Source organism: Meles meles, chromosome 15, assembly GCF_922984935.1.
Source record: "Meles meles chromosome 15, mMelMel3.1 paternal haplotype, whole genome shotgun sequence".
NCBI lineage: Eukaryota > Metazoa > Chordata > Mammalia > Carnivora > Mustelidae > Meles > Meles meles.
In genome coordinates, this window is record NC_060080.1 from 26011077 (window position 1) to 26024125 (window position 13049).

A 13049-nucleotide genomic window follows, 5' to 3' on the forward strand; every position below is an offset into this window, starting at 1 on the left:
ATGTATAACCTTTCCAGGTGCTGTGATTCGGTGTTTATCTAGTTTTGTTAATGAAAACAATGACCATTATTTTCTTCCATCTTACTGAACTTACTAGAAGTGTTGCCATAAGCCATAATGTTAGGATTTTGGGTAAACATAATAAAATAATTATCACATTAAATGTAGGTAAGTTGGGGGAGTTAATTTCAATTTGTTTGTCCCTCCCTCCCTCCCTTCCTTTCCTTTCTGTTTCCCTCCCTCCCACCCACCTACTTTTCCTTCCTTCCTTCTTCTTTTCTTTTCTCTCTCTCTCTCTCTCTTTCTCTCTCTCTTATTTATTTGACGGAGAGAGAGAGAGACAGCCAGAGAGAGAACACAAGAAGAGGGAGAGGGAGAAGCAGGCTTCCAGCAGAGCAGGGAGCCTGATGCAGGGCTCAGTCCCAGGACCCTGGGATCATGACCTGAGCTGAAAGTGGACACTTAACGACTGAGCCACCCAGGCACCCCTTCAGTTTCTTTTACTTTAAAGTAAATTATGGGGGCACCTGGTTAGCTCAGTGGGTTAAGCCATTGCCTTCAATTCAGGTCATCATCTCAGGGTCCTGGAATTGAACCCCACATTGGGCTCTCTGCTCAGCAGGGAGCATGCTTTCCCTACCCCCCCACCCCCCGCCTGCCTCTCTGACTACTTGTGATCTCTCTCTCTGTCAAATAAATAAATAAAATTTAAAAAAATAAAGTAAATTATGAATTGTGAAAAAAGCAACAGAAAAATCAAATACAGAAATATAAATAAAATGTAAAGTGCCTTAATTACAACCTTTCCATCCTTAGATTACCTTTGTTAACAGGATGTTTAGCGGTTTAGACTTGTTTGCGTCACGTGTTCATGAACATTTTTTAATGGACGAGATCAGAGTATCTACTTACTGATCTGTTACTTACTTTTTAATGGCTTATTTTATCGTGGGTATGTGTTACCTTCTCTGTTTGATGACTTAGGCTCTGCCTCCTTTATGCTGATCTCTCTGTCCAAGTGACTATCAATTTATGAGTGGAACTCAGAGGAGAGGTTAGAACTAGATAGATGCCTTCTGCATACCTTAGGTTGGAGTGAAATTCATTATGGAGAGAGTGTAAGGAAAAGACCATAAAGCTCAAGTCAGGCCGAGGAGTTAAAATACACAAGAGCAGCACACTCAGTAAAGAAGCGACTTAAAAATCATGACATAAGTCTCCATCCAAATGTCATTTTACTTCTCACCATTAATCCTTGCACGGTGTCCCTTTTCTCAGTTAATGGCATCACTTGCACAAATCAGAAATATGAGTGTCGTCCTTGATACCTCTTTCTCAGCCTCCACATTGAGGCTGTTGGCAGATCCTATCTTTTTTTACACCATCATATATTGCAAACGTATTCTCTTACCTCCCGTGATCACATAATTACAGGAAAGCTAGTCGTCTTGAATCTGGACTACAGTAATAGCGTTCTAACTGGTCTTTCTGCATTGCTCTTGCCTCACTTGAGTACATTCTCTACATTGCACTGAGTGCCATTGTTTTTGGATGCAAACCTGATCACTTTACCTCTCTCCTTAAAATACTTTTCCTGTCTCCATTACTCTGCAGTCCAAAGTCTCTGTTGCAGCATATAAAATCTTATATGATCTGGCTCTCCTTCTTTGCCATCTAATCTAGTACTGTTGCCTCTGTTAGTCTCCTCTCTCTGTTCCAGTGATTCTCAAAGTGTGGTACATAGACCCATTTAGGGTCTTTGAGATACTTTCAGGGAATCCATGGGCCCACTGTCTTCGTGATAGAACAGTATTTGCCTTTTTTACTGCATTGACATCTATACTAATTGCACAAAAGTGTGATGTTCACTACTCTGCCCTTGGAATGAAAAATATGCCAGTTTCACTTAACAATGTCCCTGATGAGGCAGTAAAACTTGTTGATTTTATTAAATTTTGAACCTATCGATACTCATCTTGAACATATTCTGTAATGAAATGTGAAATAGGCATGAAGCACTTTAGCTGCATACTGAAGTACCATGGTTGTTTTAAGGAAACACACTTGGGCAGTTTGAGTTACAAGCTGAACTAGCTACTTATTTTACGGAACACCATTTTTATTGTAAGAATGACTGATCTGCAAAAAATTTTTTCATACTTGATTGTTTGGTCGGTGTTTTTTAACAAATGAATAGAAAAAGCCTATCAGTATCCATGTAATTCATCATATTTCTTGCTGTTATAAGAACTTTTAAGCAAAAATTAGAATTTTAGGGGCACTTGGGTGGCTCAGTGGGTTAAGCCTCTGCCTTTGGCTCTGGTCATGGTCTCAGGGTCCTGGGATCAAGCCCCGCGTCGGGCTCTCTGCTCTGTGGGGAGTCTGTTTCCTCCTCTCTCTTGGCCTGCCTCTCTGCCTACTTGTGATCTCTGTGTGTCAAATAAATAAATAAAATCTTTGAAAAAAATTTAGAATTTTAGGAAACTTGTATCATCCAGTGAGCTTCATAACTTCTCAGTATATAACTTTTTGATGGCCTGTGTTGAAACTGCTGAATATCATTTTCTGATGGCCTGTGTTGGTATTACTGAATATCATTTTCTGATATATATAATGGAGTGTGTTAACATGTATATAGTGGTCAACCAATATTTTCCAAGTGGATAAGAGATTCCTTAAAAGTACAGAAAATCCAATTAATATTAACACTATAGAGATTGAGAAGTTCATCCGTAAGATTTCAGAGACCAGGGATGCCTGGATGGTTCAGTCACTTAAGCATCCAACTCTTGGTCTCAGCTCTGGTCTTGATCTCAGTGTTGTGAGTTCAAGCCTTGTAGTGGCTTGAACTGTGTGGAGCCTCCTTAAAGAAAGAAAAAAATTCAGACACCACTTTGCAAATAATCTTCAAAAAAAAAATTACCACTTGCCAAGGTTTTTGTATATGTAAGACTATTAAAATACTCCTTTTCCAACTATGCATCTGTGATAGGCCAGATTTTTTTGTAAAGCTCTACCAAAACAACATCCTGCAACATACTGAATATGAAGACAGGTAAGACAATACAGCTATTCTCTTTGATAAGCTGGATTTTAAGGAATTTTGCAAAAGTGTAAAACACTGCCACTCTCATAAAGTGATTTTTTTTGTCTGAAGACAGTTATTTTTCATCAGAGTATACTATTTTTAGCTAATGAATGTATTATTATTACATGAGTTAATGTTTAAAATATTCTCATCCTAAGATTTCTGCTATGGTGAATATCTATATTTATGTATATCTATATCTACCTATCTGTCTGTACAACCACCATAGATGAAAGTTCTTTAAGAGTTCTTAATCATGTTAAAGATACATAGAGGGATGTTTGGATTGACAGATATTCCTCCAGCCACCTTGTTTCTTTAGTTCCTTTAATGTGCCATGTTTCTTTGTACTGGAGAGATTTCACTCATGTTATTTTCTTTGTCAGGTTTTCCTGCCTGGAATAAATACATAAAAATGTCATTCTTCCCATAAATCTCATCACCTCATCATGAAAGTATTTTTTTACTCCTCTACTTAGACTGATTTCCCCTGGATTTATTAGTCTTTTGAACTTCTTTTAAGTAAAACATGGCACTTTTTTTTTTTTAGTTTTTATTTAAATTCGTTAGTTAACATACACCGTAATATCAGTTTCAGATGTACAATTTAGTGACTTGACACTTTAATACTATATCCAGTGCACATCACGAAAGTGCCCTCCTTGATACCCAGCCCCTATTTAACCCATCCCCCCTGCCATCTCCTATATGGTAACGTTGTTCTCTTAGAGTCTTATTTCTAGGTTTGCCTTTCTCTTTTCCCCTGTGATCATTTGCTTTGTTTCTTAAATTCCGCATGAGTGAAATCATGGTATTTGTCTTTCTCTGACTGACTTCACTTAACATAATACTCTCTTGCTCCATCCATGTCATTGCAGATGGCAGGATCCCATTCTTTTTCCATTGTATACACCATATCTTCTTGATCCATTTATCAGTCAATGGACATTTGGGATCTTTCCATAATTTGGCTGTTGTAGATAATCTGCTGTAGACATTAGGGTGTGTGTATCCCTTTGTATTAGTATTTTTGTATTCTTTGGGTAAAGACTTAGTAGTGCAAATACTAGATTGTAGGGTAAGCACTTTTTTTTTAAAAGTTCAGTTGTATGATTAGTTGTTTAGTGCCAGTAACCTGTAACACAGAGTAGGCGTTTAATGAGAACTGGAGCCTGTCCTTTTCTCATGTATTTCCCATGTCTAGTATTAAATGCTTAGTAAATACCTTTTTTTTAAAAAAAAAAAACATGTCAGGTCCTATATTGTGCACCAGTGAAATGTTGGAGAACAGGGTTATAACAATTTAGTCTAGCATTTAATTTAGTCCTTCAGATATTGATAGTTTTTGTATCTCCCCATTCCATCTTTGGTTTCTGTTTAATTTTATCTGTTAAAGAATTATGCTTAAAGCTGTGCTAATTCCAGAAAATTGGGACAGCACTGAAAATAACCCCTTTCCCCCATACCACATAACACTTTTAATTCTTTTGCGTTCTCCTGTCTTATCGTCTTGCTATGGTTTTATTGTTCACATAGTTGTGATCATGTGAATTATTTTAATTTTTTTTCCAACTACATGTGCTAACTTAAACTACAGTTGACTCTTCAACAACATGGATTTGAACTGTGCAGGTCCACTTATATGTGGAATTGTTTTCCATAAATACAGTACCGTAAATGTATTTTCAATTCCTTATGATGTTCTCATGAACATTTTCTTTTCTCTGGCTTACTTTGTTGTAAGAATACAGTACATAACACACATAACAGGAAAATTATATGTTAATCAACTATGTTATCTGTAAGGCTTCTGGTTGACAGTAGGATAGAAGTAGTTAAGTTAATCAAAAGTTACATGTGGAGTTTTGACTATGCACTGGGTTGGCACCTCAACCTCAGCATTATTCAAAGGTCAGATGTATTTTATGATTATAAAGTAGTAAGCCTCATTCTAAAATGGATAATATATCCAAAATACAAAGGTATATTTATAGAAGAATATTGGTAATATTTTAGAATATTTCTTGAGTTTTACTTAGGGTCCTATTTATACAGGTGACGTGGAAGAATGTATTCTGATTTTATGCATTCTTAACGGATTATGTAATAGCTAATATTAGTGGGGCACCTGGGTGGCTCAGTTGTTAAGCATCTGCCTTCAGCTCAGGTCATGATCCCAGGGTCCTATGATCAAGCCCCACATTGGGCTCCCTGCTCAGCCAGACGCCTGCTTTTCCCTCTCCCACTCCCCCTGCTTGTGATCCCTCTATTGTTGTCTCTCTCTCTCTGTCAAATAAATAAATAAAATCTTAAAAAATACTGTATTTAAAGAATAACTAATATTAGTAGTGGTTCATTATTTTTTCCTCATTTAAAATCTGAATCACTTGTTACTGTTTCATATTCATGGCCAGTAAGTCGCTTTTATGCAACTCTGCTTTTGCAGCATGGAGACAAGTATCTTCTGTTTGTGAGTTTTCTTAATTCCATGTCCATTGTGGAAGTACTGCATAGGATTGTGTGTTTATATAGCTGCTCTAATTGAAATTGAAGTAGCAGCTATAATTTTCCATATGACTATTGCCTTTTAAAAATTGACTTAAATAGCATAAAACTTGTCTCTTTATTTAACAGGAAATGGAAAGGTCAGTAGTTGCACAGCTGCCGAAGGTAGTTTCACATCTCTCACTGGACTTCTAGAAGTTGAACCCCTGCACTTTACTTGTGTGTCAACTAGTGATGGCACCAGAATAGAAAGGGATGATGCAAGTACGTTTACTGGTATATACCTTCTTTTACTATTCATTCTTTTTATTATACATTTTATGTTGAAGTAAAAACAAAGTGATGTGTAAGTACTTAAATATCAGTTAATATTATGTGTAAGTGCCTTTGGTGTTACATTAAATAGAAACTTACTAATAGGAGGGAAAAAGCAAAAGTAGTTTTCCATATTTTTCTATGTTCGTTCAGTTTTTTTTCCTACCTTCTAAAACAATGTACTTTTATGTGTGTGCATTTTTAGAAACCCTTTAATTTGGAAAATATCTAATATAACAAAAGGAAAAGGAAAAATACAACAGACTACATTTCCTTTACCTAGCCTCAACTCTCCTCAACTATTGGCCAGTCTTATGTGTATGTAGTTTTGGCATCATAATGTTACTTCTTGCATTTAAAGCTCATAATATATAATATCTTTGAGAAGGTTGAGAAGAGTGTAGAGGGAATATTATTTTTCCAGATATTTTAAAGCACCTTTAGATATATGAAGTAATATTTCAACATGCTGAATGTGTCATAGTATTGGTGTTTTAAATGAATCATTGGGAACTCTTGTTTTTTTATATACCTTCTTTTCTGTGATTTTTTTTTTCCTTCATGTCATAGGATCAATATTTATAATTCTGTCTTGGCATAAATAATGGAAATTGTTATAATTAAAAACCCTGGATATGGTTTTATCTTAATTTTACAGTCACAGAAGAGTTTGAATAGTGTCTTGAATGAATTCTGCCGTTGGTGGTTTTGTGTTTGTGGATTTCTTTTTGTTATCTTCAACAGTTTAACAGAAAGTATAAACATTTAGCTTGAGAAGCTACAAAAAATTTAATCTTAAGCTGGGTTTTAAAAGGAAATTATCAGTTTTTCAAGTGCCTTCTTATTCAGAATCACCTTATATCTTCTAATTATGGAAGTAACCACTAAGTGAAATCTTTGGCTTGTGTAATTTAGATGAGAGTTTTCAAATAAAATCTAATCTTTCTGTTAAATAAGGATGCCAAAAGGATGAAATTTTGTGTTTGCTCTCTTGGACTGTTATAGTCATTTTATAGAGACATACATGTATACTAGAATAGAAAGATGCATGACAAGAAATTGAACTTTCAGAGAACTTTTTTGTTATAAATCACACTCTTTCTTGGAACTGTTTTGAAAGTAAGGGTCTAAAATGTATATGTTTGAATAAGTAATGCATTTAGAAGGTATGAAATTTTATGACAAATATAAGAGAAGTTTTGAAAAAGAGAAGAATGCCTTCATACTCCCTTTCCTCTCCTATAAAGCAAGCAATGGAACCACCTTCTTTTCCAAAGATATTGTCCCTATACCTGCAATCCTATCTGTATTTTGCCTGCACTGAAACCACCACCAGGAGAAGGATTTTTATCAAGTGTTAGGGCAAAGTCTTGACTAGTGGTCATAGGGTGCTAAAAGGTGACTGTAGTCTCTGAATTTCTTAATTACTTTTTTTGAAACATGTTAATTGTGAAATACGATACTCTTATGAAAAAATGCAGATAACAATTATATAACTGGCAATTTATGACAAAACAAGCTGTCCATGTGGCCACCAAATCAAGAAATAATACATCCAGCACTCTAATAAGTATCTTCATATCCCCTTCCACTTATTTTTCTCTTGCTCTCTAAAAGATAAACATTGTCCTCACTTTTAGAGTAGTCATTGCTTGGTTTTTGTTTGTTTCATTGTATAATCACTTAATTATACATGTCTGATCTCTGGTTGAATATAGCCTTTATAATATAAAACTGCTTTTATGTATTTTTTGATCTGCCTTCTGTTCAACGTTATGATTGTTAAATTCATTTGTATCAGTGCGTGCAGTTACTTGGTTCTTTTCCATTGCTATTTAAGATTCTGTTGTCTGAATAAAGCAAAATTTGTGTGTCTACTGTTGATTAGCATACTATTGATTGATATTTGGGTTGTTCCATTGTGATGCTTTTAGTGCTACTGGATATACTGTTTTCTTGGATATGAATGTAGAAGTTGACGTGCTGTTCATAGGTTTTCCATATATTCAACTTTAGGAAGTAACATTAAACAAATGCACTTTTAAATTTTCAAATGTTTGAGGATTTTCTAGTTATCTTGTTATTGATTTTTACTTAAATTGCTATAGGGTCAGAAATTACTCTGTCAGTCTTGTATACTACGTTAGGAATCGCAGAGGATCAGTTTTTATTTTCAAGTATTCCAGGAATACATGACAATAATTGTTTACTCTGCACTTGTTGGTGAAGTGTCCTCTATCCGTTTGGGCATATTTGCTAATTGTGCTCCTCAGATTCTGTCTTTATTAACTCCTTGGTTTCTTTTAGTTCATAAGATCAATATGTTAAATTCTTGCTCTGCACCCATGGAAGTGGCTATTTGAGTTTCATCAGTCTCTATTCTGAAACTACCATACAAGTTTAGAATGCTTGTTATCTTTCTTGTGAATTTAATCTTTCATCATTAGGAATTACCTCTTTTTCTCTGCTAGCTATTTTTCCTAAAATTACCATGTTTGATATTTATATACTTTCCGTCATCTTTCTTTTGGCCACTATTTGTATGATACACATTTTTCCTTCTTTTACCTTGAACTTACTCTTTCACAAGCAGCTGGAAGTTGCTTTTTTTTTTTTCCCCCAGTTCAAAAGCAAAGATAGGAAAAGAGAGGAATGAAATGGAATTATGAGATAAATCCAAATGAATACCAAATATAAGAAACTATGATAATTATTTGGGAATAAAATCAAATAAATAAGGTATATAAATTATATACCTTATTATATATATAATATATATATATATTATATATATACCAAAAATTAAGGTATATAAACACAACACCATATAAATCAGGAAGGTGACAAATGTTCTAGATATTTGCACTGTATGGTGCAACTGGTTTTTGTATGGTACAAAAAGTTGTACTTCTGAATATCAAAGGTATGTATATATTATGATCTCTGGGATAACTGCTAAAAATAATAAAAGGTAGAAAAGTAGCCCAATAAAAATATAATCACCCCCAAAAAATAAGGAAAGGGAAAAACATTACCTGGCAAAAGGAGAAATCTAATATATTAATAGCATAGCAGATTTAAATATAGATACATAAGTATCAAGTAATTACATCAGTAATTACATTAAATGTAAATAAATACTCCAACTGAAAGACAAAGTATCAGACCAGATTAAAAATATTACAAGGTTTTCATGTTTCATCCATTTAGCATGTACCAGTACATCATTCCTTTTTATGACTAGATAGTATTCCACTGTATGGACATACCACTTTGAAAACAACTTCTACATGCCCCCTTTTGTTTATCTGCTTAGTTAACAGGCATTTGGGTTGTTAATTCTTTTTATCTGTTAAGCAAAATACTGCCATGCAGCAAATTTGTGTTCATTTTCGTGTTTTCAGTTCTTGAGTATATACTTATAAGTGGAACCCACCATTTTTCTTGTAGTTTTTCTTAAAGCTTCTGTGTCTTTTTTATGTCCATTTCCCCCCAGCTTTATTGAGATATAATTCACATAATACTGAGCAAGTTTAAGGTATACAGTGTATTGGTTTGGTACATTTATATATTATAAAATGATTACCATCATAGCATTAGCTAATACCTCTGTTCTGTCATGTAATTACGAGTTCTTTTCCTGTGGCGAGAATATTTAAGACTACTCTTACCAACTTTCAGGTATATAATACAACATTATAGTTACCATCAGGATGCTATACATTAGATTTCTGTATTTCCGTTTAAATTTTAGAATCAACTTGACAATTTATACACCAAAAAGCATTTTTTCTTAAGAATTTGAATATAAACCATTCAGGAAAATTGGCATCTTAGTATTTAGCCTTTTACTTCATTAACATTAACATTTACTTCATTAACTTAATTAACATTAACAAGTATATTTAGTATACTTAGGTCTTCAGTTAGCCTGGGAGATGTTTTTTAGTTTTCAGTGTTGATGTTTTGCACATCTTTTTAAGATTAATCCCTATTTGATTTTTTTAATGCTACTATCAGTGATACTTTTCTTAATTTCATTTCCATTTTTTTGGTTGCTGATGTATAGAAATACAGTTGATTTGTGTATATGAATCTCATGTGGTGATTATCTCATCTGCTGTATTAGTTTACTCATTCTCATAGCTTGTAGATTCTTAAGGACTTTTTATAGACACAGTCATGACATCTGTTAAGAGTTTTACTTTACTGTTTTCCTAATCATATCAGTTAGTTCTTTTTCTTGCTCTTTTTTTGCTTTCTAGGACTTCCTATATGATACTGAATAGGAATGATGGTCATAAGTCATTTTTATTTTGTTCTCATCTCCATTATTTTTATATCTGGTTTTTGATGCTCCTAGGATAAAAATAGAAAAAGATGTTGAAAATTCAGACTTGGCAAAAGATTTTAAAATTTTGTGGTAGTAGGCCGACTTACTTCTTTCGGATTGTTTATGTCTCTTATGTGTTTTGGTGACTTAATTCATTTTCCCATAAGTATTATTCAAGCATTGGATTTTAAAGTGAGTGAAGGCCCAAACTCCACATGGTTAATATTGAAAAGTACTTTAATGACCCAAAAAGTACAAATACAATATCACTGCTTCAGTAAGTCTGATAATTAGCCCTCTAGAGTTGGAATTAATAGCTGTTTTTTTTGGTGGACCATTTGATGAAGCGGATGCATTTCATTTTGGGGCACATAGCTTATGTGAATTATGATTGCTCTCTTTTTGACTATGCTTGTGTCGTTGAATTCTTGAAAGTTACATGAGTCATAGTATGGGTGTTGTATAATAAGTGTGTGTGTGTGTGTAGATGTGTGTAAGTTGAGGACACTTTTAATTGTAAGGCTATGCACAGTTTCATTTATTGCTGTCTTGTTGATTACAGCTTAATTTTTTAAATAATTTTTTGAATTGTGGCACAGTACAGCATTGTTAGATGTTAACATAGACTGTCAGATACCTGGGTATTGTTTCCCTCCTACTTTTTCAGGTATTTATGAACAAATGATTTCCCTCAGCTTTAGATTCATTACCTGTAAAATGGGATAACATTAGTAACTACCTGTGTGCCCTTGCAAAGATGAGATGAGATGATGTAAGTTCCATGCTTAGCACTGTGCCTGCCCTCCCATTGGCTTTGGTTCCAATGGTCCTTAGTTCCAGCTCTAGTTCTACCACTATGAGCTCTACAGGTAACTAAAAAACAGAGTTCTTGTATCTGCTTCTTAGGGTTGCTCATCGGTTGAATACGTAATTAATTAAAACAGGGTCACATGGTAATGCACACTAAACATTTGCTACTACTGTAGCAGTTATCCTTCCTCAATATAACTTTCTAGCCTATTAGAATATAAATGTTAATGCTGTTATTAAACTTGGCTTTTACTTCTTATTTTATGGTGACCTGTTTTATTAAGTTGTGAAATTAAACTTTTATCTTAGGTTTTTCTAAAATGTTTTCCACAAATATTGGTAAATATTTAATGGGGAAAGCAAGAATGATTTTTATAATGTATATTTAAGTAACATTGAAAAGGAAAGTCAAAGAAATTATTCAACTTACAGGAATTTCATAGTCTTTAAGGGTGATAGTGTTCATGGCTAAGCAGTATGTGCAAGAATTATTTGACCTAAGTCAAATTGGGCTTATTTCTCTCCATATTAGAGTTCAGGGGAACATTTGGTAGGAAACATTGCTTTACATATTCTCGGGGGGCAGACTCTGTCTAGGCTATGCTTTAAAATGAGGAAATAAGGTATCATCAGATTTTTTAAATGATGTTATTAAAATTGAAGGTTTTTTTGGACCTTTTTGGGGGAGGGAGTAGAGGGTATTGGTATAGGAGAACTTAGTAAAGCAAATTTCAGTTTATTTGTTATGGTCAAATTGATTATTCTTGTTTTAGTGTTTTTATTTTGGCCATATTAAATGAAATTTTTTATATGCTGAAAATATTTTTAAGCTCAGCAATTTTTCTTTGATTTATAAGTAGTTCCCCAGATTCCCTAACCTTGAATACTGTTAGGATCAATCAATATGCTTTTACCATTAAGATTTCCCTATTGATACTCTATAGATTCTTATCTTTTAAAATGAAACTGGAGTTTTAATGTCAAAATAGTATACTTGGAATATGTTTCTATGTGAACCTTTCCTCATCCCTTTTCTCCCCCCCTTGTCTTATGCCAGTGAGTTCCTTCGGGGTTACTCCTGCAGTAGGTGGACTGTCATCGGGGACAGTTGGGGAAGCTTCGACAGCCCTGAGTTCAGCAGCCCAGGTAGCTTTGCAGTCTCTCTCTCATGCAATGGCATCAGCCGAGCAACAGCTGCAGGTGCTGCAAGAGAAACAGCAGCAGCTTTTGAAGCTTCAGCAACAGGTTGGAGACTCTTTGGCTCTTTGTTCATGCTGTCTCTAAACTTCAAAAGCTGAAAAAGTACTGTAAAAAATGACCATTATTTTCGTAAAGGAAAGTAGGTTGACCGATCTGAGCTAATCATTTTCTACAAAAATGGAGGTAATACGTCTTTGTGATATATCTAAATTAAAAAAAAAAAAAAACCCAAATTTTATTTGATAAACATCTGCGGGACTATACTTAGTATTTTGGGGGGCAGTCTCTTAAGTAAAATCCATTCAGTCTCAACACTCTTGGTCAAACATTATAGTTACCAGTTAGGATTTTTATGGATTGGAGATCCTGAAACATTTTAGAGATGAATTGAATTCACATGGATTAAAATTTAGTAATAATGGCAGATGCTTTGGAGATTTGATTGTGGTCTAATTGTGATCTGTGTGATTGTAGGTGACATTATATTTGGTTAGCCACCGTGAGAATCTACCTCCTCTTGTTAATATTTTGCTTTGAGGAGAATTTTGTTTCCTTATTTACATTAATTTGTTGTTCTTCCTTTCCACCTTTGCTTTGTGGAAGCCCTTGTTCCCCCAAGCACAGGAAATTGTATATCAGATATTTAATGAAGTCGGTAACAGTGAAGAAATACTCAGTTCATGTTGAGTCCATTTTTTAGTTTAATTTCATTTTTATTTAACTGAGATCTAGTTAATCAGACCATGTTTATCTTTGTGTGCTCTTTTCCTGTGTACTGCTCCCCACAGTTCGTGCAGG

At 34.2% G+C, this 13049-nt stretch overlaps 1 protein-coding gene across 13 annotated transcripts in view; it reads left to right on the plus strand.

Annotated features, from left to right (window-relative positions):
* The window catches only part of BIRC6 (baculoviral IAP repeat containing 6), a 235501-nt gene that overhangs the window by 85015 nt on the left and 137437 nt on the right, over window positions 1-13049 (plus strand). For 9 of the 13 annotated variants that reach the window (XR_006815144.1, XM_045979750.1, XM_045979752.1 and 6 more), the window contains 2 exons: window positions 5723-5869; window positions 12109-12296. Coding sequence is in view for 12 of the 13 variants with exons in the window: in XM_045979750.1 (XP_045835706.1) it covers window positions 5723-5869; window positions 12109-12296 (335 nt within the window). In the remaining variant the exon portion in view is untranslated. The remainder of the gene's footprint in view (window positions 1-5722; window positions 5870-12108; window positions 12297-13049) is intronic. The other 4 variants (XM_045979751.1, XM_045979756.1, XM_045979757.1 and 1 more) reach the window with 3 other exon arrangements.